Here is a 25999-nt window from a genome sequence, read left to right as displayed (position 1 = left end):
AGAAGATACTGGTTATATAGACAGTAATTTAACAGTTATATACTGGAGTATTTCAAAGAATAACATTTACTTGAACTACAATCTTGCTGGTGGTAGCTTATTAAGTATCAGATCAAATGCTTTTTTGTGTTCTAATTGTTGAAAGAGATTCTAAGGGGAAAGTGTTGTTTTATAGTGCTGTGAGGTAAAGCTTTAGGCCTTTGGGTTTGCGAAGGAGGACCCTGTCAAAGATTTTGAATCTAATATTACTGTTTATATAAATTACTCATGAAATAAGACGGCCATGCCTGTATAATGAGGTTTAAAATCTTTAGAGCCTGCTACATTTGTTGTTATATCTGATTTAGTATGTAACACCCACATAAACTCGAATATATCACCGTGACTCAGTCAGAAGCCCTCTAGAGCATGATCTTCGCCTTGCGGACCCGATCGAAGGCAGTATACCAAGAGCTCTCAGTACTCATCTCCTCGGTGAAGCCTAGGGCTCTTGCCCTTCCTAGATCGAAGGGCCGATCGAAGTCCATCAGACGCAAGCTGCCCATTCTTGATCCAGTATTATGCATACTCTTGTATATGATATCTTCCTGGAGATTGGCCTCGCGACACAACGCCTGGAATTTCTCCCAGTTACGCTCAACATAAACCGTTGGGTGGAGGCTTGAATCATCCGGGCCCAAGCCTTCCAGGCCAAAGTACTTGGCGAGTGCGGGCCATCGTTGAGACCATGAGACGGGGGTTGCGCTATCGGCAATATTAAATGCGCGAGCGTGTACCTTCTCCCGATCTTGGAATGATGCATAAATACAAAAGCGAGCTATGATATCCTGATTGGAATCCGTCGAAAGCAGGCGCCATGTAGTTTCGTTTCCGGGGAAGGGAACACGAGCGCCTTCTCCTTCAAGAGCTCGGTATAATCCCAGGTAGATGCCCATAGTTTGTGCCATGCAGTTCGCATTCCCGAACGGGGCTACGCCAACCTGTTAATGAATAATTAGTTCTGCAAATCATTTTCTAGAGTTACGATTCATACGATAACATCCGGTCGGACCTCGCACCAAGACCAGGCCTTGCCAATAGAGAGCTCTTGAAGTAGGTCCACTTCATGATAATAGAACAGGTCTTTCGCGTACTCTGCAGGAACGCGAGGTAGATCTTCCGTCAATGGTGTTTGGCCCCGGAAGGGGAACTTGTCCAGCAAATAAACACCGTAGGCCTATAAGGGGCCAAAATGTTAGATTACCAAGTTTTTGGTGCATGAAGGAATTCCTCGTACCTTGGTACCAGTGATTAAGGTGACAAATTCCAACTTGGAAGAGGTAGCCTCTAAGCCCTGCACGGCCGCGCGAAGCATTTCCTTGTTGACAAGGCATTCCTCCGCCGGCGTGTCGCTTGCTCGATATGCTACTCATGGTAAGTCACACAGAAGGAGAAAAAACAAACAATAAAATCCAAATAAAATAAGCATAAATTGAATCATCTTCATTACCTGCATAATAGACATGGCTCACCGTTTCGACGGATTCCACTTTTTCAGTTAACGCTTTCACAAGGGCAGTGTCATTCTTGCCCAGCAGATCAATGCCGGTAATGATCTGCAAACGATCATCTTGTGGCCATCTGGCCTCCTCCACAGTAAACGGTCGATTGGCAATGGCAGTCACTTTGGAGAAAGACTCAGTTGATGGGTATCCCGAGAGGAGTTGATTGACAAGAGCCCAGCCGTTGATGCCAGAGCATCCAAATACGACGGCATGTTTGCCATTTCCTTGATGTTCAATATTCGCCATGGTGATAGACGAGGGGCAGTTTCTTGTTGTTACAATGGAAGTTTACTGGATGTACAAACAACAAGGAACAGACTTTTGAAGGATTTCAGTGTTCTTGAATTGAATGTCGGCCCCACAGACTGTCTACGCGACTCAGAAGCTTCCAAGGTTGCTCGGCGGAGCAATATTCTAAAACCATTGGCTTGTTCGCTAGCGACTGGAAATGAAGTTGGTGGGGCAGCAAATCCGCACGAAGAGAAGGAATACGGAGTTTCAGTGTAACTTGAAGTGAACACAACATAAAAAATTATCCCATTGGTGATCCAAGTGAATAAAATTCTCAGAATCTTCACAATTGGGGGCTGAAAAACTTGGAATCAAACTTCAGCTAAGGAGCCGACATCGGGTGGGTTAGCCCCCGGGGCCACACGCGGAGTACACATGTTCGCCCTCAAATACTAGATCGATCTCAGCTCGGAGATCGACACAACCACAATCGGCCATACAAAGATGGGAAACAAGTGCGCCACATGAGTGTCGAGACCGAAGGTAATATCGCAGTGGGGAGAAACTAATAGGGGGAGGCGCTCCTTCGCGCTAAAACTAAGTAATTTCGTACCATGGAAGTGGGACCTGCGGGAACTGAGGGATCCACTATGGAATCCTCTCTGAATCCTTGAGGGGGGCGAACAGTGATTGTTAATTAATTTATATGCTTGTATTAATTCTCCACACTATGTCGGTTCTTGACTAATTTGAAACATAGATACGATACCCATCCAGCATCACACTTCGCACTTGGTATCCATTTTAAATTGTTGCTCTCATAAACCCATGATCTTACGATCAACATTCCCCACCTCACTATTCTCTCCAATTCAATGAATTTTGTAGATCTACAATGATTGACAGCACCAGAAGGTGGCATGTGTGTACACACCCCATAGATCTGCACATTTGTAAAGTTCAAGCGATACGAAACATCAAATGTATCCATGGATGTCTTGAGTGATTTAGGCCCAGAGGGAAATTGATCAGGATCGTGTACGAAAGTTCCTGAACTAAACCTTACTCTATACAGCGTAGGGCGAGGTACTACCTTGAACTCTATCATTTGTCTCATGCAACTTAAGGAGGTGGGAACTTGAGACTACGAAGTGAATTTGCAAAGTTTCGGCCTAAAACCGGCGAATCAAAGTCCGCCAACCATTGGTGATTTGTGAATATCTGGATTTCGACTGGTGTACATGTATTTTATCGTATTCCACCGTTTCTATTATTACTCATCTTCAATGCAAGATCGGCCTTTTCAAACTTAAAATGGGGCCGGGGTTCCAAATCTTTATTCACCTCCATATCAACTAAATGCAGGCACCTCGCCTTCCTTTCAAACGTCCAGATTAAGGGTTGCTCCTGGGAAGCCAAGTTTATCCACGAGCTTTTCATTCAATATGAATGAGCTGTGGTCAAGGGCCAGCTCCGACGGCTCATCAGTCAATCTTAGCGAGTCGAAGATTCCGAATATTATCATCTGCAATGCGGTACTCATTGTAGCCTCCACGCTGGCGCTTGGGGTAAGGCTGCTGGTACGAATTCGGTGGCTCACAGGAATTGGGATGGATGATGTCTTCTGTATAATTGGCTGGGTGAGTTGAAAGAGTGAATCTCAATGTGATTTGCGATGCTAACATGTTCTGTCTAATTTTAGGTGTTCGGATTTGTCGAATGTCTAGTGTGTATATTAAGTATGTCACTCAGAAATCTCCAACACCCCACGACAATGGAACTGACATGCGTTTCAAGTGACGAACTATGGCTATGGAAAACATATTGAATCGACAACCGATGAGAATACACTGGCGATGTTCTTGAAGGTACAGTTCCAATCATTTTATAGCCTTCCGAGCAACCTGGGAAACTAATTGCATGCATTCACAGCTTGACTTCGTCACCGAAATTACCTATTTACTCTCATTGGGCGCCATCAAATTGTCCTTCTGCTTCTTCTATTTGAGGATTTTCCCGGGCAATACTTTTCGCAGAATGTGCTGGGCTTTGATGGCAATCGTAGTCGCCGAGACGACCGAAGAGGTGTTCATTGTCATCTTCCAATGCAGTCCAGTTTCAAAGGCTTGGGATCCATCTGGTACAGCGCCTGGGAAGTGTCTCTCACTTTCGGTCTTTTATTATATCTCGTTCGCCATCCGACTGGTCACAGATATCGCATTATTCGTTCTCCCGATCCCCAAGTTGCTACAGTTGAAAATGACTGTCGGAAAGCGAGCGGGTCTGCTTTTCATGTTTGGCCTCGGTGTTCTGTACGTTTGATACTCTCGATTTCTTTCCAAGTCTCATTTTTGGGCTAACATTTTCTTAGTGTTGTTGTGACGAGTATTATTCGAATTACATATCTCAGCAATTTCTCATTGGATCACACATGTGAGTTGGCTTGTTTTTCATCTTTTCAGATGGCCATGTGGATTCTAACCAATTACTTTAGGGTCTCTTGTCAACACCTTGAATTGGTCATCAGTCGAACTCGGCGTGGCTATTTTCATTGCTTGTTTCCCCTCCTTCAAAACCCTCATTACTTTCCGGTTTCCAGGGCTGCGCCGTATTTTGGGTCTATCCAGTAACCGCAGTTACGGTGGGCGTTACGAAATGTATGGGGCGTCTGGGCGACGAACGGATGATCCTCGATCGTGGGCTGGGCCTCGGACCCACGTTGCAAGTGCCAAATTTGGCCATGTCACCACCACATCACGGGCTCAAACAGACGTTGAAGCCAGTCGCAATGGGTCAGAGGAGCACATTATAACCCCAGAATCACCGGCTGGGATCCAAGTTACGACAGATGTGAGTGTGAATCGCTCACACAGTACAACACCACCGCCGGCTGGTCATAATGCCGGCTGGCCCCTCAATGAATGACGCGGATAATAATAATTTTAGAATGGAATGGGTTAAGATCTGCATTTGTTTTTCTAGATCAATGTATTTGTGTGTAGGACTTTCCCCTCTTGGGACGCTAACGCAGGTCTAGCGTATAAGCGAGGTTGCATGTTAATGGATTAATTAGGCTTTTCTGGGTCTATCAGACTTTGAACTGGCCCGCCTGTTGCTTTTCTCTCCGTATTTCCCCACTTTATCCCAGCCTTGAATTCCTGCTGTATTGATAAATACAGGCTCGGCCCCGGGGATTGGCCTCTCCCGCTTATTTTAATATGGCACTGGTTCCACTGATGCACCTAAGTGGGGAGGAGGCAGAAGCCAATCGGCGCCACCGAGCGGGATACGGGAGCCACATTTCTTTAATTTCAGCTTGCGAGCGCAGTGCGAAACTAATCTGATGTTTGACCGTGCGCCTATCAAATCCCGCACGAACGCTCTCCGCCCCCCGAAGTACGCCCGGAGCCTGTTAAACTTTGAAGCTCCTGATCCATTGGCAAATCAGACTTGAAGGAGTCTGGCGCATGTCCCATCGCTAGAACACTTTTGGTGGCGTGATTCGTTGGTGCTGCGCTAGATCCACCATGTGTGCATTCCTTTACGAGGAGAAGTAGGGTGTCGGCAAACTGCCGAAGGCTTTATCCGGGTACATGCAGCGTGTTTCACTGCTTTCAACTGTTGGAAGCTTGGAATTCTTCCTTTTGTTCCAAACTAGTTAATTGTTCCAAGACAAGGGGTTAGACTAACGTGAGGCACAAGCCGACGCTAAACTCGCGACCGATTATTATCTGAAACTGCGCTGACTGCTATAATCAATTCGAATTCTTCGCGTTCTTCCCTCCATCCCTTCTCATGCTCAGACTTTGACATTCATTCATTTTTTCATCCGCTACGCAGGCATTTGATTTGCTTTGCCATAATAGGGATGGCTACTTTCAAGTCTCAAGCTGACGCCGAAGCCGTTTCTGTCCCTGCTAGTCCCACCACCATGTCGAGTGCTCAACAGGCTGTGAATCTTGAGGAGCTGCCGGCCGGTTACTACCGCAGCAAAAACTTCCTCGGTTCTCTAGCTGGTGTCTGTTTGATGGCCATCAGTTTGTATCTAGGTTACACCTTGCCAGTTAACAGTTTGACTGCTATCAATGCGGATCTTGGCCCAGACCCCAGCTACAGCATGATCACCACCATGTTCACGCTTATTTCTGGTGTATGTAATCTGTATCCGGGGCAAACTGCTCCCACATCTCATTTCATTTCATACTAATTTCAATCGCATAGGTTGCTGTACTGTTGGTCGGACGATTTGGCGATATCTTCGGACGTCGTTATTTTCTAATTGGTGGTCAATTCCTTGGTCTCATTGGTGCTATTGTCTGCGCGACTGCTAAGAACGTTCCTACTGTTATTGGAGGAAGTGCGCTCTGCGGTCTTGCAGCTTCTGTCCAATTGACCTTTTCGTTCGTTATTGCGGAATTGGTACCTAACCGAATGCGTCCTCTTGTCAACGCCGGTATTTTCATCACCACTTTGCCATTTGCAGGTTTCGGGTCTTTAATTGCCAAATTATTCATTGCGAACACCGCTCAATCATGGCGCTGGAACTACTATTTGAACATCATCACGTGTGGTCTATCAGTTATTCTTTTCTTCTTTTGCTACTTCCCCCCTGGATGGGAGACCAAGCACAAAGGTCAAAATAGACTCCAGGCTGTGAAGGAGTTTGACTATCTTGGTTTTGTTCTCTACGCCGCTGGTCTTATTCTGGTTCTACTCGGACTTTGTAAGTACACCCCACCGTGTGATTGAATTCATTTTATTAATTGGACATCAGCTTGGGGAGGCACATCTTATGCGTGGAGCTCGGCACACGTAGTTGCCGTTCTTGTCGTTGGATTCGTTTCCCTGACAGTCTTTGTCCTCTATGGTAAGGAATCGCTGTATATTCTGGATGGGATTTATGGAGACTAACAGTCGTGCGCCCGCAGAAATCTTTGTCCCTCTCAAGCAACCACTGCTGCCGATGTCACTGCTGAATAACCGCGGATACAGTGCGACCGTTTGCTCTGCACTGGTCGGAAACATGGTATACTTTGCTCTGAGGTAAGAAGAGAGCTCCGATTTTCCCAGTTATAACGATGCGCGAGACGTTCAAAGTAATCTAACATTATCACAGTCTGTTGTGGCCGCAAGAAATTGAGGCTCTGTTTACAACCGCCAACATCAAGTCTGGTTGGTTATCGGTATGTTTTTACACCTAAAATCATTTGAATTGTCAGTTGTCTAACTATTTTCAGATAACCACTGGACTTGGAGTCATTATTGGAGAAATCTTGGCTGGTGCTTTGATGAAGCCCATCGGTTTTTCAAAGTATCAACTCATTGCGTCCACTGTTCTCATTACAGCTTTCTCCGGTGCATTGGCCGCCGTCAACCAGGATAGACAGGCATATGGAGTTGCGGTAAGTACCACTCACGCCTTTGTTTTGAAACCCTCCAATCTAACGTGAGATTTAGTTCACTGCTATTGCAGGATTGGCTGTCGGTTATCTAGAGCTCATCACCCTTATTATGTGTCCACTCTATTGCAAGCCCGAGGATATCGGTTTAGCAAGTGGATTCTTGGGATCAGCAAAGCAGGTTGCAGGAACAATTGCCAGTGAGTTTTTTGACCCAGATCTAGTGTTTCAGATATACTAACATCTTCAAGCCGCTATCTACGTCGCCATCCTCGATAACCGGATCGCTACGACCCTCCCTGACGATGTATCTGCAGCGGCTTTGAACGCAGGCTTGCCAAAGTCCTCACTCACAGACTTGTTGACTGCTGTCTCTGCAGGCAGTGCCTCTGCTATGGAAGCTGTTCCGGGTATCTCAGACAGTATTATCCTTGTTGTTACCAGTGCAACCAAGACGGCCTATTCCCAGGCTTATCGTACCGTTTTCCTGGCGAGTATTGCTTTCGGTGGACTCGCCATCGTTGCTGCGTTGTTCTCGGTCCCGATGGATGATAAGCTTAACAATGCTGTCGCTGCAAAGCTATCAGGAACGGGGGCCAGCGACGAGGGGTTGACTCATAATGAAAAGGAGGAGAACTAATTTTGTCTGAGTCTTTTAAGAAATTGAATATCTGGGTCGGTCTGTTGTCTTTAATTTGGCTCAAATGCCAATCTTCATCTTTTCTGGTTGCCATGCTGGTAACCATATCTGCCGTGTGATTCAGCGACCTCGCCAGGATTTATGCCTATGATGCCTTGATACCACTTTACATATTATAATCCGAGATTTGGCTTTGGATTCTTTGTATTTTATCCCTTCATTCTCCTTTGTACCAGCTTGACGCTTCCCGATGTCGGTTCCACGCCAAGCCCAGCCAATCGACCCAGCTGTTCTCGAGATTATAGCGGAGAACAGTAAAATCGAATCAATGTTGGTTCATCTTCAATCTTTCCCCTCTCTTTTCCACATATGTTTCACTCGTACATTTGAGAATGTAGACGCAAATCATAGTTAACATAGTGGGTAGATGTTTTATTGATTATATAACGTCATGTTGAAGACTTTGTATTGGCCAACTCAACCAATTCTCCCACGCAGGACCAAGAAATTGACTAATTGACTCTATAAGGTACCTGCCTCCATCCCCGAACATCCAATGGTCGCGGAGCATATGTAGGAGAGCTGCATAATGTGCAAGAATGATAAGTGCCACCGGTTGGTGACGCGAAAGCAAATCAACGTAATCAGACCCAACAATGACAGGCCAAGCAATGATAATACGGCTAGCGAAAGTCGGATTCGATAATGCTGAACTCATCACCCCTTGCAGCGATGTTATTGAATGATGATAAGCTTTGCTGATCGATTCTTCCAAGTGTGCAGATTGTATAAGCCCAAGAAGACTTTGGATTTCATTACCATAGGTGGAGTCGTCTATGTGGATTGAATCAGCGACATCTAATAATGAAGCTAGTTCGGTTTCACGAAGATATTCCCAGGATCCACTGGTTACAGCTCGTACCCCTTGATGTAGGCGAATATATTGCGCGAATCTGGCCAAGAAATCCTCAAATGAGCCACTGCGGAAAGTCAGGGTATCGCAAAGCATGTGCAACCCCAGCAGCGACGAAAAAAGAAAAAGAGGAATGCAAGAGTCGAGGTTGGCCTCTGGTTTCAGAATATTGAAGCTGCTCAAGGCATGCATTTGCAAATGAGAAGCCCGATGCCGGTATAATTGTTGCTGGTCTGGTCGTATAATGCTTAAATGTAGAGCTGATATGGCAAGTGCCATGTTCATGAGATATGGGGCTGATAAGCAATGTTTCAAAATGTCTGAAAATGACACCTCGGATTGCGGAAGATCTCCTCTCAACATAAAATATTGGATGTTTGAAACCAAATGATGGAGAAGCTCCACATGCATCATATTGACGGGACTGACATCTTCCAGTGATTCAGCCGACGGTTCAAACGGAGACCTCGCTGATGTACTGGGCGTTGATGAGGCTCTTTGAATTGGTGTACGGGTTCTTATTGGCTCATCACTGTAAAGGCATGATCGCTCGGAAGAAATACAGTGAGAGCAGATTGGCCGGCTTTCGTCACACTGTAAAGCGGGTAAGCCCTCCTTGTCCATACAGCGCTGAGCCCCTCGCTTGACATGGAAGCTTTGCATACCTTTATGTGGCGTCGCTTACATTCAACACAGCCGTTTCTAGATTTTTTATGAGTTCTGCGAGGCATTCTCACTTAACGCCGCATTTGAAGAAGGTTAGTCATGGACCCTGTGATTCTACAACATGGAAATGAACCGGAAAAAGTGTTATTCCCGGATATTTGCATCATCTACTATTTTTCCAGAAGCAACTCCACTCATTTGACTTTTTTAGTTGAGACAAAAATATTTTAATTGACTGATCTAATTTAACATTTATTTTGGCTGCCTAATTTATATGCTAGGCTATGTATGCAATACAAAATCATCATGTATACTAGCATCTTCAATGGCTGCCTTGGATTCATCAAGATGCAAGAAATACGCATCGCCGAGATTGCATTATATTCTTTATCTAAACAAATTTGGGAGATTTTTCATTTTTGACTTTATTCTGATGTTTTTATGATTTGGTAGATGTAAATAGAAAAACGTGGATACATATGGAAATCATCATACTATAATGCTAAGTTTAAATCATTATATATGAAGAAATATAGTCAAGTTAGAATAGGGCATATTCCCTGGAACAGATAGGATTCACGGCCTTAACATAGATCATCAGACCGAGCTCGAGGTTTTCAAAAATGGCTGCAGCTCACTTGGATACCAGATGGCAAAGCAAACCATGGCGAAAAACATGGGCACCGCGTCGAAAACGTAGGTGGGCCATTCGTGACCCAGAAGGTATCCATCATTTCCCAACCCGTACTCTATCACGCGGAAGATTGACCGAGTCAGAATCATAGCACTGACAGTGTAAAGGCTGTAAAGATGCTGCTTCCAGGGTACATTACCCTGGATAGCTGCGGTCGTTGGTGTTTTGCTCATCCGTCGCGCAAAAGTTACAGCGGTGACGACGAAGAGGACGAAGGTGATAATCTGTAACACTAAGCCAGCAAGAATGATGTCTTGTCCTATGTTTGTCAGGTTACTTTCAGCCATCAAGCCAGCACCTCCGCCTTGAATGAAAAAGGTCAGGATGTCGCAGGAAACGAATATCTTCGTAATCAACTGGATGCGAATAGGCGAATATTCCTCCCCATTGACAGCGCGAATGATGCGAGCAAGAACCATATAAACGGCCGCTGCAAAGAGCGTGGGTGCGAGGAGGACGAAGACGCTTTGAATGATGTATGGCATCAGTTTTCCGGTGTTGTTACTGGCGGCCACCCGGGCGGCATATCCGATGATTTCGACTAAGACAACGAGGGTGCATTAGCATTATAATCGGAGTATGATTTGATGACTCGGGCAAATACTTACATAGACCCCCAATGGCGAAAGGAAGGGTGAAGCGAACTTTTGTCTTGAAGAGCTTCCAGAAATGATATGCGGTGACCGCACCGAAAAGTATGATGAAGATGACCGCTGCGGCTATAGAGGGGACATAATGCCACACGTAATAGCCACCCGCTAACGGCTCTAGTTTGGTCATTTCGCAGGTTAGATGAGTAATGTTGACTTCGGAGTGGAAGGCGAGCCAAAAGATTGAGTCGATTTATTTTGGTGATACTGTCGAATGTGGAGGTGACTTTCTTTGAAGGGACTATGAACAATTAACTGCTCACACATTAGATGCGTTCACAGCAAATCTGAGAAAAACATCTCAATAAAAAATTGGCTATTAAAAGGGGCAGGATGATCTTTTTGTTCCAATTTTAGTAGTTTAAATGCACTGCAGGGCCAACGGTCTGTCTATACGCGTATTCATCCTTGAGGCTCCACCCGGCTAGGCTTGGCAGGACTTAAAACCGTGAACAATGCACCGTGCACTCTAATTTTGGTGTTGAGTTGAGCCGGATATCCTACTCAGCCAAGGGACCAGGGTAGCTTTTGAAAGGGAATAGAGACACCTCAAGTACGGATACGGGCAAAGTGAAGAGCGACCGACAGCGGACCGCCTACCAGTCGTCCCTTGGCAACACGTCGAGTCTAGATTCCCATGGAATCTGACTTTACGCGACGAAAATATTCTCCCTGCTTCCCTGTCACTATTCATAGCGTACATCTAACGAGCGACCGGAGAAAATCTCGACGATATTGAAGTAGGCAGATTAAATACTATACGCGTATTCGGTCAGCCGGCGGGGTCAAGTGGGGCTAGTCAAATTTAGGTCGGCGCTAACGATCCGGCGATGGACAATCTAGATACGCGTATCTGCTATTTGCCCCAAATCAAGGCTTCTAGATTGAAATGGTCTAAGATTTAGCATTCTTATTTATACTGGCTACATTATAGGCAAGAATCAATGTCTCTTTTGATCTGTCTTTCGTTGTTCTAATTCACACAAACACACACACACACACACACACACTCTCTCTCTCTCTCTCTTTCTATCATCTTGCTTTTTCTTTCGTTGCTTCTCTCCTGTCTTTCGTTTTGTCAAAAACCAAGCAATTGCCCAAAATGCAAGAAATAATTCCTCGTTCCTATACCTTTTGGTATTATGTTCCATCACTGCCCGCAGCAGTTATCTTCATGCTTATATTCATGGCCTTGACTGGGCTTCATTCCTGGAAGCTAGTCACCACAAGAACATGGTTTTGTATCGCTTTCACCCTAGGCGGCTTATGTATGTCCTACTTATTTGAATTTCGATTCTTGAGAAGAAAATTGCTAATCTTACCATCCTAGTTCAAATCATTGGCTATATAGGTCGTGCGGTAGCACACAGTAACACCGCCACCATGGGCCCATATATTGTGTCGAGCCTCTTCGTTCTCCTCGGCCCTACACTATTCGCCGCTTCTATCTATATGACCCTGGGCCGCCTAATTCGCTACATCGGAGCGGAGCATCTTTCTTTTATACGCGTCTCGCGTCTAACGAAAACCTTTGTCTGGGGTGATGTCTTGTCTTTCGTCGTCCAAGGCAGTTCGTCCTCTCTATCGATCCTAGGATATCCTCAATGGGCAAAGGTTGCAGTTGTTGGCGGGTTGGCAATACAACTCGTCTCATTTTCTCTTTTCTGGCTCACGGCCATCATATTTGAGAGACGCGTTCGCCGCCAACCTACTCCAGCATCGCTTCTACCTGGGAATCTTTGGAAGAAGTCATTGTATATGCTATATGCGATCAGCGCTTTGATAATGATTCGCTCAATTTTTCGTGTAGTTGAGTATGTGTTGGGAAACAACGGATATCCTCTCCAACATGAATGGACACTTTACATATTCGATTCTGTACCAATGGCAATTGTTATGGTTATTCTCTTCATCTGGTATCCCAGTATGTTAAAGACCAGGCCTGATTTTGAGGGACATGTGCCCCTTGCACATGTGTACTCAAAGTTCTGATCAGAGCATTGCAAACTTTGAGCGTTTATCATGATTTTCTCTTTTTTGTCTGTTTTTTTCTTCATGTGTTTGTATTACCGCCTCTGCTTTCTTTCCCTTTGTTCACATAGAGATTATACCAGCGAAACCGTTTTAGGGCTACCAATCTGGGATTTTCTTTGCATATTCTAATATATTCGGACGGAGAATATCATACCTCTGAAGCTCCTTGCATCAATAGGACCTAGAAAGAATAGTTAAAATCGGGCTCGGTGCCTTTCCCACCACAAAGAATTGATATAGATACCCAAAAAGTGCAGGCGGGGTTTTCGTTTATTTTCAACCAGTATTAGGACAAGGAAAATTTGAAAATACTCCTGGAACTCCTGCAGAAAAAGCTGCTACTTGGACCTCTAAATAGCAGCGGCGTTTATTTTACCTGCGCTACCTATATTATCCAGATCATAAGCCACAAGCCACAAGCCAATCGCCATCAGGCTCATTCTCATATTCAGGTAATTTGATATCTGGGTTGCGCTTGTTGATCCCCTTCGCAAACATAAATCTGGCATATAGAGGGTCAAACACAAACGTCGTTTCGCCATTTTCGCCATTTCTCCGTTTAGCTGTGGCCGCAATCTCGTCTATTACAATGCACTGGTCCAGGATTGGTATGGTTGCTTTTTCAATTTGATTCTTGATATGCTGAGCGGTCTCATTATCGAAACGGGTGTCGATAAAGTATAATTTGTTTCGACCAGTTGCTGCCACATATGGAGTATCTGGTGCGACAAGTTGGAAACCATATGCTGTTTCGATAACACTCGGTACGTAGCTGGTATTTCGATATTCTTCCTGATAGACTGGGGGACCCTCGTGCGGTCGGAACGGGTTCAGTGGCATACTGATAAAGAGAAGGAAGAGAAGATCCGGTAAGCATTGCATGGAATTTTCAGTATCCCCGTGCCCGTAGATACTTCAGTGGAGTTTCTTTCTTACTCTTAGATTCCCACTCGAGCGGGGTACGGAGTACGGAGCCGGAATCAAAGACCACAGGGAGTAAAGGCTGCCAAGGTCTGGAGCATATAGAATAAGGTATAAAATGGATAAGACTGTATCTAACTAACAGCCTCGAGGTACAGCGAGTGGAAGGCGAAAGGGGGCATCGTCAGCTCTATGAAAAAAAACCCTGGGAAGTTGCCAGAACTTGGAGATTATGTAGACTTGTACGTAAGATAAGCAGGGAAGCACGCATCACACCCGGACTTCCTACGGAGTTGCGGAAAGATAGTCCAAATCTGTTCGATGAAACAATCTCCGCTTTAGCCTAACCTAAACAAATGTACATGTAACTAATCAATGAAAATAAGATCTGATTCATAACATTTGACACGGTCTGCCGTAATGCCTTCGGGAATTTTCTTGCGCATCCCATGCAGAATGCCAACAAATTGAATGTGCGCAGTTGAGCTCGTAGAATCTCAAGAATGAAAATCTGAAACGGGACGATTGAAGAAAGGAACAGAGAGCAGGATATCAGATAATGCCATTTTGGCCTATATGCGAAACAAAGGATTTTTTATGCCCTACTGAGATCTTCGAAACCATCTAAGTCGACTCGAATGGCAGGATATAACGCTTTGTAAGGTCTGAATACTCAATGTCATAAAATCAGACCGGACTTAATTCAGGAACTGGCTTCACTGCGCCAGTTTTCAGGTCATATATGAATCCCCAGGTTCGGTCGGCAAGTTCCTTTCGGATAAGTGGAGAATTCTTGACAAGCTGCACATCTTCTTGAACACTCCGCTCAAGACTGTATATGTGGGATTAGTATGAGTAAATTTGGCTTCCAAAGTGATATAGATAATTAGACTAACTCTTCAAATCCCGGGAGTGTAAGGTCCTGGACACTGCCACTGGCGTTTGGGGCACGCATGGCAAGCGCTTGACAAACGTCCGCATTTGAAAAAAGCTCAGCAGAGCAATCTGCATCGTATTTTCAATTAGACAAACAGAAAACAAAACGAAATTTCCACACTCAGAGTTTAAATTACCTGTATGGTGTATTATCATAATGTCGGTGAATTGTAAGACATGATCGAGGAATAGCAGATTGTTAAACTGGGGAGCCATGCGGCCAGCGGCTCCACGAGTCACGACGGCATCTTGAAATATATGTCAGTACACCACAATTGTTATCCGAAGTAAAGAAAAGAAAAGGCACCCCATTTTTCGAGGCCCAAGATATCCCAAGGGTCTATGCGAGGATCGCAACAAGAGACTAATGGTGGACTCAAGTCAGAATCCGTCAACTTCAAGTTCAAGTTCTTCACAACTGGTGGAAATGTCTCTACCGATAAATATCTTTGGCATTGGCAAGCTTTGGTCCGGAGGAAGCTCATTAATTTCGCTTAAGGATAATATTGGCTCAAAAGTTTTGACTCGTTCACTAATTGCGGTCAGCTTCGCCTCGAGAATCTAAGCTATTAGCTAAGCTTACGCATTGCGCTTTAAAAGCTCTTCAACACTGGGGTTATCAGTCATTGTAAGGAGTATAGAGAGGAATCGGAGATCGAAGTCAGGATTGGGAAAATGAAAATTGTTGCTCAAGTAAACTGAAAGATAGAGAGTATACGGAGAAGAGAGTGAGTCTAATCGGATCTCAGTAAGAGGCCGGAGTCTATTTATGCTCTTAAGAGTCAGACCTGGTCTTCTGCTTATTCCCGACGCAGGTATACACCTGATTCGAGCTAGCGTTTGATTAGTGATGATATTTGATTTGTAATTCCCGGAGCTAAGTTAACTAAGTTAGTCATGAAATACCCCGTCGCATGTTCTAGTTTGTGTTAGGAATATTACCCAATTTACTTTCTTTATGTGCCAGAGTAGTTGATACGTTGTTGTGCACAATTTGAATAGTGTTCTCTAGACCGGTGCAGAATATAAACTGTGCTGCAGATTGAAATCTAGATTTATGTTCCTACACTTATTACTCTTTCTATTCATTTTTGAGCCGATTATGCCGAGGTATCACTTGAATATGTCTTTACATTGATGATCAACAAAAGCCTTGCATTGAATTGTAGTATGTACCAGTTGGTGTGTTCACTAAGCATTCCGACGGGCAAACGAGGATGTGTGAAGAGATAAAAAGCCAACATTTTAACCCTACAGTGCCTCTCCTCCGTGTCTTTCTTCCTTCCTTCATACCTGTCAATTATTATGGTGATGACATCTATTCTCCAAGCCAACGTTTATGTTTCTTCGCGTCTGCCTCTCGCAGTAAACGCCTGGGGGAATCAAGTTGCTTCTCTCCAATATCCTGTACTTTGGTTCACGGCGATTCTGAAGCTGTCTTAGTCGATACGCCTATTTCAATTACTCAAACCGAAGACTTGGTTGCTTGGATCAAAGCAACTGCACCGGGAAAAGACCTACGCTACGTTTACCATCACCCATGGACACAGAGACCACTGGTTCCGTGCGACCATCCTCCGAAAGCACTGGCCTAGCCTGCGCGTTCTTGATACCCCGGGTACAATCGAACATATGAAGAGCAATTAAGGCCGGAGATCTTCGAGGAAACATGGCTTACTTTGTTTCCGGGTGACCAGATTCCAATGACTCTGGAGATAGCGGAAGCCATGAGCTCTTCAGTCTTCAGCATTGAAGGCCACGAACTATGTGCAATCGAAGTCGGGAACATTGATACATATAACACGACTGTTTTGCATGTACCCAGCATTCGACTTGTCGTTGCTGGAGATGCAGTATATGGTGATGTGCATCAGTTCTTTGGAGAAGCGAACACCACCGAGAAGCGGATGGACTGGCTACGTGCGCTGGACACGGTTGAAGCGTTGGATCCGCATACGGTGATCGCCGGGCATAAGCGGGCGGGGACAGTAGATGGGCTTTTTAATTTGCAGAAGACGCGTAAATACATACTGGATTTTGAAGATGCAGTGGCCAAGGCGACGAGTTGGAAGGAGTTAATGGACGATATGAAAGCTCGATATCCTAGAAGGATTAACCCTCACGCGATTTTGAGAGGTGCCATAGCGGCGTTTCCGGAGTAGAATAGAGTGATGAGGACAAATTTAATACTTGAACATACAAATGTATCTCATAGCAACTACGTGTGTGACTATCAACGGCCAGCATACTAGTTGTTGATCTTTTATATACAAGCAAGAGAATGATGATTATCATCATCATTTTTGCCGTTCACATATAGCTTCAGGGGCAACTGTTTTTGAATTGTTCACATAGACATTTAAAAGAAGAAAATCTTCAAAGCTGCAAAAAAAACCCCCGAAAATCGCTCTTGGGGCTCTTGTTCTATTCCATGATGGCGCCTCTCCTCGGAATGATGAGTGGTGCATTCCGACGATAAGGAATCACCGGGAACCTCGGCTCACGGCATGCATATGCAGATTATCCGCTAATACGCTAAAGTTACGACGAAGCTAGAACTCAATCAAATCATGACAACAAAGCCGGACTTTGTCAACATTAAACCCACCTTTTCATCGTTTCAAAAGTTACTCAAAATCCAAAATCTCCTCTCGTACCGACAGGGACACCACTAACCATGACTGAACCAAGCCACTCGTCAACATTCGAGAAGGCAATCGCCGTGAACCCAATTGGGGATAATACTTACTCGGCATATCTCGACCCTTCATGGTCTGTTGGGAAAGGTATGAGCTTCCTTTCATGGACATCTTATCCGGAAACTAACCTGCCATCTAGTCCCACATGGAGGCTACACAGCCAGTGTGCTATACCGGACAGCCGCGACACATTTCACTCAACTAGCCACTACCAAAAATAGATGGGGCGCTCGTTCTCCCGAGCCCATTGCGTTACAGATTACTTTTCAGCGCAGGACATTTGCCGGACCTGCTATATTGAAGGCCCAGGAAATCAAGTTGGGTGCGAGGATTAGCACGATTCAAGTTACGCTTTTTCAGGCGCGGGATGAGCGCGCTGCTACAGCTGGATCTAAAACCAATGCGCCGGAGAAGAGTGAGCTCGAGGAGAAAGTTTTCGCATTTATAACTCTGGCTCCGCCGGTTACCGAGGAAGGCCCAGCTGTCAAGGGACCGTGGGGTAATCATCTCTCGCCGGCTCCGGCACCAGGGTCGTTGTCGGGCGGCTCCATCGATTTTAAAGCACTAGCGGAGAATGGGATGGATGGAGATTGGAAATCAGGTCCTCACGCACCTCCTGCTATTCATGCGGCGCAACATCTCAAGGTATATAGTCCATCCTCGACATTGTTGCCGAAGACGGTCGAAGAGCGTGCTACGCAAGTGGTTGATCAGTGGGTTCAGTTCACGCCTGGTGGAACACCCGCACGATGGTCGAATGAAGCGGTATCTTATCTTGCAGATTCATTTCTTGCGGGACTGGATCGAATAGGCGCGATGGAGGAAACGAGACTTGTTGCTACGGGTGAGAGCGCGGGTCCTTCCCGAGACGGTAATGCTGTCAGGCTTACAACGAACCTGGGACTGGGGAAATTTTGGTATCCGACTGTGACGATGAATATCGATTTGAAGACCCGACTTCCTCCTCAAGGTGTGGAATGGTTACATTCGCGCGTTATGACGAGGATGGTTCGCGGGAGTCGGGCGGACTTGGAGGTGCTTATCTTTGATCAAGAGGGTGAGCTAGTTGCTACGAGTACGCAAATCGCGTTGGCAGTTGATCCGACGAGGAATACAAAGGGGAGGTTGGATGGGGGAAAGCTGTGATTTTATATTTGTATTGGATTGTGCTAGATAGAAGCAATGGCTATATGCTTTAGAGCTATGGACCTGAAAAGCTATACTTTACTCCCAGGATGAAGAGTCGATTGCGACCTCGACGTCGCTCCGCTTAAATCCAGGACTGTGTCCCAAGCATATAACCTTTTCAATCAGAGCTGATCATAATTAAATTAACCCTTGCCATCAAAATCAGATCACCGGAAAAAGAAAGTCTCACCTGCCATGAAATTAATCGCATTTACTGTGCGATATGTACTATCCTTGACCGGTGGTACCATATACAGGGCAACCTTTCGTGCTCGTAAATAGCCCAATAGGTCAAATACATCGAACCATTCTCCGTCAAGATCTTTCTGTGCTTCCGGCGAGAAAGCCGATAAAGCATTATAGATCATAGGGGAAACCTCTTGTTCAAATCCAGCTTCAGGGTAATGAGTACCAGCCCCACCCAACTTGAAGCATGGTATACAGCTGTAGCGATCTGGTTGCTTATTGTTCAATCTTGCATATAGACAGGCGTGAAAGTACGATGTGATGGTTTCTCGTGTCACGAGTGATAGAAGTAGTCGAAATGGCCGCTTTAAGGCCTCGAGGGGTACTGTGGGGTTATTGAGTAAAAGAAATCCTTGGTAAAGACATGTTATTCTCAGACGATTGACGAAGGTTGGTACTTCTATCACCGTCGAGCTGCCTGATACGAATGGAAGAAGTGGGCTATAAGAAAGCATACCCAAACCAGCGTACTCATTCGATAAAGGCTGCTCATTATGTTCACGCTCTGTACGTGCTTCTGAGTCTGTTGTTATATCAGCGATTGGCGATGGTTCGGGCGTTCTTGAATACTGAGCATCTGTCGCACAATCTTCCCCATACATCGCCAAGTTGAGGCATGTTTTGACGGTGTCACGAAGGCGATGTGCAAGCTGCTGATGCGACGGAAGGACTTGAGTCCCAACAAGAACATCCGTAAATGAGATCATTGCCTGGCTTGTTCGTTCTAGAGCAGACTCTAGCCGGGCGACACGCTGTTGGAGCGCTCTGGTTTGTGCTTCGTTTCGTGCCCGGTAAGCTCGTTGCGCCAGGCGAACTTGTTGCCGACGGAGCTGTATACGAGTTAACTCATTGGCTAGTTTATCCTTCTTCCTTTGTTCATTAAATGTGTTTATCTGCTCAAGTGTGGCTGATGAAAGGTTCAAATTTACCTCTTTCTTATCTACGCTGTTTTTGCCCGTAGACTGTTTAGGCTCGCTTGGCCGATTACTCCGAGGCTTCTTGGTGGCTCCATGGGACTGCATTCTGTCCATATTGAATGAGGTCGTACGACTGTCCACAAAAAGAATATAGAAAAATTATGACTCGCATACGTATTACAGGAAAAATGAGGGGAGGATTGATTCGGTCGCTCAGGGACTAAATCTCGGCACTCGGGATGATCACTCATCAATACTATATCACTGATCCACCGGCCCAGAAGTATACTTAACCTTGGAAAGTATCGGGGATAAACCTTGGCCTCGGTTCAAAATGTTTAATTATATAGCAATTATGCGTAGTAACTCTAGTAATTGTTCACACGACCGGACAGCCACGTATAATGCATAATTGACGATTCCGGTTTTATAAAAGGATGCCTTTAGTGAAGTGATCTTAGGTTGTCTCTCATCACGGAACCACCACTTATTCAAGCTCAACTTGAAATAAATACCAAAACCATGGCAACAAACACTTACCAACCCATCATAACCGGCGAAGCCGACATTAAAACTGCCCAAAAAAGACGCAAAATCTACATCCGCCCCTTCCTCCTCTTCTGGCTCTCCTCCGTCTTTGCTGAAGTAATCTTCCTCGCCGTTGGGGTTTTCATCATGACCGGTACTCGCGACCTATTTTTTAAAGTTATGTGGACGCTTGTCTTTTGTCCACTTGGAATGGGAGGTGCAATGGGCGGCTTGATCAATGTTTTCATTGTCGATCACTACTATGGCAAGAAGGCGGCGCAATTTACGGGGATTCTGTCCTTGTTGATTCTGAGTACGTGCAATTATCTTTGTTATAATTTGGATAGGCATTTTGGGTGGTTTGGGGCTGAGGGACATCCGATGTGGTTTCATTGGAGGTATCCGATGATTTGGGCGGTTGGGTATTGGAATGGGTTGTTGTTGTTTACTGATGAAGGGCAAGAGAAGCTTATGAGGATGGGGCTGTGAATAGATTGATGCGGCTGTTTTGAGGGGCTGTGTGGGAGTTAGGCCGGAGAAAAAAATAGGGACTTGGAGGTGATGAATAGGCTCTCGAAGGGAGATATGAACAGTATGATGCTATGAACTGTGCACACGGAAGGCAAAGGTAGTTTAGTCGGTGATATGATCATTGTGCATGTATCAACATCCGAGATCGCATAACATATCAAGCCTCGGCAGATTGAAATTGAATATTAATCAATCCGCCGTGCATTCTTTTTTATAGCGAGTCAGCTGCAGCATGCGCCCGTATTAAAAAGATTTTCCATGACTTGTCTGATGAATAGGCTGCATGTTAAATGACCTTGGAAATATCCGAAGCAGGTCGCTGTAATGAAACGCGCGATTAGCTGTTGGGAAATTGTAGATGCCTGGCTTGGCTGTTTCTATGTTGGTATGCTGATCAACACCAGACAAATAGTTTGTCTATTTTCGCTGAATCCATGGTCATCCATCAAGGAGCAAGCATTTTATATGCTGTTTTTCATGGGCCGTTTCGCGGTGCCACAGGGGCCGATACCTATCACCACCACCTGATTCAAGCAACAGTCAAAGCAGTAAGTTTCCCAGTCAATAGTCAAGTCTCTATCAGCCACATACTTACAGATTATGCCAGATTACGCGACGATTTAGTCCGCTCCAGCTTCAGTGAGGACTATTGTCACTTTGAGATGTCTATGTAAACTGACTCTGGAGTTAGATATCTTTTCAAGTCCTATAACCAGCTTTACCTGGAACATTGCAAAAAGACTGGGAGCATGCCTATCTTCGTCTTGAACGAGCGTGGCTTGCGTGGATTTTGGATGGGCGATCCCGCCGCTGGGTACGTCGTGATCAACTTTCATGGTATGTTCTGATCAGTTGCCTTCGTGATGAATAATGGGGACTAAACCATGTGATATAAGGCGGAGGCTTTGCAATGGATGCGACAGAGGCGTATCTAGATCTCTGGTCGAGTGTAGCAGAAACCCTGTCGCAGCACGGTACCAGCACCGCTTGGCTGAATGTCACCTACACGCTCGCACCACATGCAGCATATCCAACACAGTTTTGTGAGGCGGTAGAAGCTTTACGACATGTCATTGAGGACATCGGTCGCTCTCCGAAGGACATTATTCTCCTGGGTGACTCGGCAGGTGCGAATTTATGCCTTGCAATTCTCTCTCACCTATCGCATCCATCACCAGATGCCCCGAAATTGCAAATAAGTGGACGACTGAAGGCGCTTGTATGTTTGTCTCCATGGGTATCTTTCCGACATGACTGGCCGAGCATGGTGTACAATGCGCATAAGGACATCGATGCAAGAAAAGTTACGGAAAGATGGTCTCTGGATTATCTCAATGGAAAATCGACGAGCTTTCATATCGAAGCAGTTAATGCGCCTGATTCTTGGTGGGAAGATGCTCAAGTGGAGCAAACCCTTGTGTTGGCGGGGGGTGATGAGGTGCTGTTGGATCCTATCAAGGCCTGGGTGACGGCTTTTAGCGTGTGTTACCCACGTTGTGCTTGTAGTCTCTTTATATTTATCAAGAAGTTCGCTTTCGCTAACAGCTTGCAGGAATCAAACCCCGACACAACCTTCGTTGCTGGTCAGGAGGAATGCCATGTTGCACCGCTTATATGGCCATTGTTTGGTGATAAGCATGAGACTCAACAGGGTGCAGCGTTGAAGCACTGGCTATGTAATAGATTGAGCAGAGAGGCATAGCAACGTGGAAACATGCTTTTGCAATTCAAAGCTAGAATGCTGTAGTTCGATGTCCTTTGTCACGAGTTTAAGTATGGTGGTTTTTTCAGGAGTCATAGAAAGTAATGCCGAGGCATATATTGACCCCTTAGGTGTCTATTGTCCCCCAACGAATCAGGCAGAAATTAAAATATGACTAATCGGGGAGGCAATAATGCAAACACATCAAACAGTTGATTTCTAAGGAAGACCAAAGGACCTCACTCTGTCAGCTCTGCTAACTTGATTGTGAAGCTCATTGTTCTCAGTTTGCGCATATATCGACTGTCGCCAGAACCATTCAGGCTTCATTAATATATCTATTACCTTGAATTTGTTTCAATTTCCTCTAAATCAGCATGACGGCCGACGTCCATAGCGCTGCTACGCGCATCCTGTCCGCTGAACCTACGCGTGATCCAAGCTACGATGATTTCTCTTTCACTCCCTTCCTACGAAAAAGCTTCGGCTTTGGCCTTGCTAGCGACGTACCTGTATGCAAAGCCTATGGCGAAGGCCATTGTCCGCTAGGCCCAGCCTGCCCCGACCGACACCCAACACCCTCTCGAGTTACCATATCCACAACCACTGCCTCCGGAATGGCACCGTCAACAACACACGGGTCTCTAGTCTGCAAGCATTTCCTGAAAGGCCTTTGCAAGAAGGGCGTCAAATGCGAATACCTGCACGAGTACAATCTACGACGTATGCCGGAGTGTCAATCTTTTTCGCGCTCCGGATACTGTCCCAACGGCGACGACTGTCTATACCAACATGTTCGCGAGGAAGCTCGTCTGCCACCATGTGAACATTACGATCGTGGATTCTGTGAGCTTGGACCGCTTTGTGCTAAGCGACATGTTCGCCGTCAGCTTTGTCTATTCTATCTCTGTGGATTTTGTCCGGAGGGCAAAGCTTGTCCAAATGCACATGCTCGATGGACGGAGAATCTCCCTCGACCTACTATTCGGACTGAGAAAACGGAGGAGGAGTTGGAACATGATCGGGCTCTTATTCGAGAAGAGCAGGAGCGTGAGAAGGAGCGAGAGCGTGAATGGCGCAGTGAGCGTGGACGTGGCGGCGGCTTCATGCGAGGGCGCTTTCGTGGACGAGGCAGGGGTTAAAGCTGGAGTCCTTCTTATAGCTACCCGCCGATATTCTGCGAGTTTTCGATGTTGCATTTGCATGGTGCGAGGGGCGTAATTGCTGCATTGTTTACCGCTGACATGTTTCACTTTTCGTTTTTTTCCTTTCGTTATCCAATTTTCTTCTTATATATTTCCAGTTCCTGATGAACTGGCTTCACGATACCCCGGATTTATTATATGGCAATTTTCTCTTCTATATTTCTTTTTAGCTTCCAGGGCTCGTTTGTACAACATGCAGCATAACCTAATCTTGATCTTTATCTCGTCCTAGAACAGATCAATTGGTCTTTTTGTCTCGTTCCTGCTTAGTATCTGTGGCCCCGCTATCAACCTTAAATGGATAGACCCTGCATTCTCAACTGTTCTCAACTGTTTTGAGGTCGTATTGCACTACTAAATCGTGGCGTCGAATAAGCGCTTGGCGTTTTTTGGGGAATATTGTTCTGTAGGAATGTCTCGCATCATAATGTAAGGTCATGACATCATGAAAGAGCGGTCAAAAGGGGAGAGGGGAGCAAAGAAGGATGGATTACAAAAATCCAACTAAGATAATGATAGTAATATTGATCGACATTACGGATAAAAGAGTTAAAATCTATTTCCGCTCTGTAGACTCGAGTGGAATCCTCTGCTGGGGAAAGCGTGCTTGCTTATTGTGCCATTTGTCAGATATCGGTCAGACTCAACTCATTGAGCTAAACCCGTATAAACCCGGGTGGATCCACTGTCACCAATCACTGCCAACGGTTGCTCGGTCATCCATGACTGATATGGTTGCGTGAAGCTTTGCAATCGCCAATTGGTACTAGCTGTCACATAGTCTGCAGTATGGCGCAGGATGTACCATAGTTGAGAGGAGGTTTGGGGAAAGACGGCGCCCTTGGAAATATAAAGGCTTGCCTATTTCCCCTCGCCGATTCAACCTCATCCCTTCTTTCACTTCCTTCTTACCCCTCCACCCCGCTTTACCATCCCAAAACACCGCTCACAATGGCTCCCAAGGTTGCTATCGTCTTCGTGAGTACCTCTTGACGCCCACTGTATCTCTACTTGGGCAATTGACTAATATGTTGTTTCCCAATCACAGTACTCCCTCTACGGCCACATCCAGAAGCTGGCTGAGGCCGAGCAGAAGGGTATCGAGGCCGCTGGTGGCAAGGCTGACATCTTCCAGTATGTGACTGTCTGCTGAACCCCATTGCGATCCCAATGCTAATTGATTGTCTAGAATCAACGAGACCCTCCCTGAGGAGGTCCTGGTTAAGATGCACGCCCCTGCTAAGTCCAGCTACCCCGTTGCCGAGCCCAACGACCTCCTGCAGTACGATGCTGTTCTTTTCGGTATCCCCACCCGTTACGGTAACTTCCCTGCTCAGTGGAAGACTTTCTGGGATGCCACCGGCTCTATCTGGGCCACTGGTGGTTACTACGGCAAGCACGCTGGTCTTTTCATCTCCACCGGTACCCTCGGTGGTGGTCAGGAGTCCACTGCTATCTCCACTATGAGCACCCTCGTCCACCACGGTTTCGTCTACGTTCCCCTCGGATACAAGAACGCCTTCGGTCAGCTCTCCAACCTCACCGAGATCCACGGTGGTAGCCCTTGGGGCGCTGGTACCTTCGCTGTGAGTATAAATATTCCTTGTAATTGGAAGTTCGGATGAGTTCATGCTAATCAATGCATAATAGGGTGCCGATGGTTCCCGCCAGCCTTCCGCGCTCGAGCTCGAGGTTGCTGAGATCCAGGGAAAGACCTTCTACGAGACTGTCGCCAAGTCCACCCAGTGACTGCATGGTAGTGGCGAGTCGAAGCCCGAAATTGCGACCCCTACTGCTGCAGCGGCTACTAAGACAACTGAGGAGCCCGCCCAGCAGGAGACTACGCAGCCGGCAAAGAAGGAGAAGAGCAGTGAAGGACCTTGCGGGTTGCCTAAGAAGTGTGCTATCATGTAATTAGGTTCCTCTCTTTTCTCTTCTTCTCTTTCTTCTTTTGCAGGCTTCGTGAAAGGCGTTGAATAAGGCGTTTCGAATTATGATGACATACAACTATGAAACATTGCTTGATGGTTAATTAGGATCTTGAATGAATGATAACCTCCCCATCGTACTCTATTCTTTTTCAATGTCATGTGTAGACTTTCAATGCTTATGTGAGCTTCATAGTTCAACCAATTGCATGAAGAGATGATTTGCGCAGCATTTTGTCAGCTGTGAATGCAATTGGATCAATCGCATTGCGCTGCATACGTCCGATACCAATATTACCTGAAACTGCAGCTCTCCTGTGCGGGGATACTATAGATACGTCTCACCCCACAAAATAGTTTCCCCGTTCAATGTTCTGTACTTACCCTATTCCTCTATACTATCTCAACTGCTAAGACGTACTTTGAC

At 45.8% G+C, this 25999-nt stretch overlaps 13 protein-coding genes across 13 annotated transcripts; 8 read left to right on the top strand and 5 right to left on the bottom strand.

Annotated features, from left to right (window-relative positions):
- Positions 1-401: 401 nt before the first annotated feature.
- Positions 402-1790, bottom strand: N7478_004065 (SDR family oxidoreductase; the record flags this gene model as incomplete). The annotated part of the gene is made up of 4 exons (XM_056920279.1): positions 402-980; positions 1034-1216; positions 1277-1404; positions 1490-1790. 4 exons carry the CDS (start codon positions 1788-1790, stop codon positions 402-404), a joined length of 1191 nt encoding a protein of 396 aa, XP_056778316.1.
- Positions 1791-3220: 1430 nt separating this feature from the next.
- On the top strand, positions 3221-4700 carry N7478_004064 (uncharacterized protein; the record flags this gene model as incomplete). The annotated part of the gene is made up of 6 exons (XM_056920278.1): positions 3221-3415; positions 3478-3514; positions 3573-3643; positions 3708-4087; positions 4147-4208; positions 4270-4700. The coding sequence occupies 6 exons, from the start codon at positions 3221-3223 to the stop codon at positions 4698-4700; spliced, it is 1176 nt and encodes a 391-aa protein (XP_056778315.1).
- A 943-nt stretch (positions 4701-5643) lies between these two features.
- On the top strand, positions 5644-7814 carry N7478_004063 (trichothecene efflux pump; the record flags this gene model as incomplete). The annotated part of the gene is made up of 8 exons (XM_056920277.1): positions 5644-5925; positions 5997-6498; positions 6550-6642; positions 6704-6818; positions 6892-6958; positions 7013-7177; positions 7233-7374; positions 7426-7814. The coding sequence occupies 8 exons, from the start codon at positions 5644-5646 to the stop codon at positions 7812-7814; spliced, it is 1755 nt and encodes a 584-aa protein (XP_056778314.1).
- A 2176-nt stretch (positions 7815-9990) lies between these two features.
- N7478_004062 (RTA1 domain-containing protein) lies at positions 9991-10867 on the bottom strand (the record flags this gene model as incomplete). The annotated part of the gene is made up of 2 exons (XM_056920276.1): positions 9991-10628; positions 10696-10867. 2 exons carry the CDS (start codon positions 10865-10867, stop codon positions 9991-9993), a joined length of 810 nt encoding a protein of 269 aa, XP_056778313.1.
- A 972-nt stretch (positions 10868-11839) lies between these two features.
- On the top strand, positions 11840-12729 carry N7478_004061 (RTA1 domain-containing protein; the record flags this gene model as incomplete). Its single annotated transcript, XM_056920275.1, has 2 exons — positions 11840-12005; positions 12068-12729. 2 exons carry the CDS (start codon positions 11840-11842, stop codon positions 12727-12729), a joined length of 828 nt encoding a protein of 275 aa, XP_056778312.1.
- A 441-nt stretch (positions 12730-13170) lies between these two features.
- On the bottom strand, positions 13171-13611 carry N7478_004060 (ankyrin repeat-containing protein; the record flags this gene model as incomplete). The annotated part of the gene is made up of 1 exon (XM_056920274.1): positions 13171-13611. The coding sequence occupies one exon, from the start codon at positions 13609-13611 to the stop codon at positions 13171-13173; it is 441 nt and encodes a 146-aa protein (XP_056778311.1).
- A 768-nt stretch (positions 13612-14379) lies between these two features.
- Positions 14380-14647, bottom strand: N7478_004059 (uncharacterized protein; the record flags this gene model as incomplete). Its single annotated transcript, XM_056920273.1, has 2 exons — positions 14380-14524; positions 14589-14647. 2 exons carry the CDS (start codon positions 14645-14647, stop codon positions 14380-14382), a joined length of 204 nt encoding a protein of 67 aa, XP_056778310.1.
- A 1684-nt stretch (positions 14648-16331) lies between these two features.
- N7478_004058 (uncharacterized protein) lies at positions 16332-16790 on the top strand (the record flags this gene model as incomplete). The annotated part of the gene is made up of 1 exon (XM_056920272.1): positions 16332-16790. One exon carries the CDS (start codon positions 16332-16334, stop codon positions 16788-16790), a length of 459 nt encoding a protein of 152 aa, XP_056778309.1.
- A 515-nt stretch (positions 16791-17305) lies between these two features.
- Positions 17306-18473, top strand: N7478_004057 (thioesterase family protein; the record flags this gene model as incomplete). The annotated part of the gene is made up of 2 exons (XM_056920271.1): positions 17306-17414; positions 17467-18473. 2 exons carry the CDS (start codon positions 17306-17308, stop codon positions 18471-18473), a joined length of 1116 nt encoding a protein of 371 aa, XP_056778308.1.
- Positions 18474-18682: 209 nt separating this feature from the next.
- Positions 18683-19792, bottom strand: N7478_004056 (bZIP transcription factor; the record flags this gene model as incomplete). Its single annotated transcript, XM_056920270.1, has 1 exon — positions 18683-19792. One exon carries the CDS (start codon positions 19790-19792, stop codon positions 18683-18685), a length of 1110 nt encoding a protein of 369 aa, XP_056778307.1.
- A 408-nt stretch (positions 19793-20200) lies between these two features.
- N7478_004055 (putative epsilon-lactone hydrolase) lies at positions 20201-22439 on the top strand (the record flags this gene model as incomplete). The annotated part of the gene is made up of 6 exons (XM_056920269.1): positions 20201-20519; positions 21239-21285; positions 21345-21376; positions 21429-21574; positions 21634-22217; positions 22290-22439. The coding sequence occupies 6 exons, from the start codon at positions 20201-20203 to the stop codon at positions 22437-22439; spliced, it is 1278 nt and encodes a 425-aa protein (XP_056778306.1).
- Positions 22440-22816: 377 nt separating this feature from the next.
- Positions 22817-23581, top strand: yth1 (cleavage polyadenylation factor RNA-binding subunit YTH1; the record flags this gene model as incomplete). Its single annotated transcript, XM_056920268.1, has 1 exon — positions 22817-23581. The coding sequence occupies one exon, from the start codon at positions 22817-22819 to the stop codon at positions 23579-23581; it is 765 nt and encodes a 254-aa protein (XP_056778305.1).
- Positions 23582-24595: 1014 nt separating this feature from the next.
- pst2 (putative NADH-quinone oxidoreductase Pst2) lies at positions 24596-25558 on the top strand (the record flags this gene model as incomplete). The annotated part of the gene is given in 5 exon segments (XM_056920267.1): positions 24596-24622; positions 24693-24778; positions 24834-25230; positions 25295-25389; positions 25405-25558. 5 exon segments carry the CDS (start codon positions 24596-24598, stop codon positions 25556-25558), a joined length of 759 nt encoding a protein of 252 aa, XP_056778304.1.
- Positions 25559-25999: the final 441 nt, after the last annotated feature.

Source organism: Penicillium angulare (assembly GCF_028827245.1).
Source record: "Penicillium angulare strain IBT 27051 chromosome Unknown utg000004l_segment0_segment0, whole genome shotgun sequence".
NCBI classification, from domain to species: domain Eukaryota; kingdom Fungi; phylum Ascomycota; class Eurotiomycetes; order Eurotiales; family Aspergillaceae; genus Penicillium; species Penicillium angulare.
The sequence above is the reverse complement of the archived record's forward strand: the minus strand, read 5'-3'. Positions and strand labels throughout refer to the sequence as shown.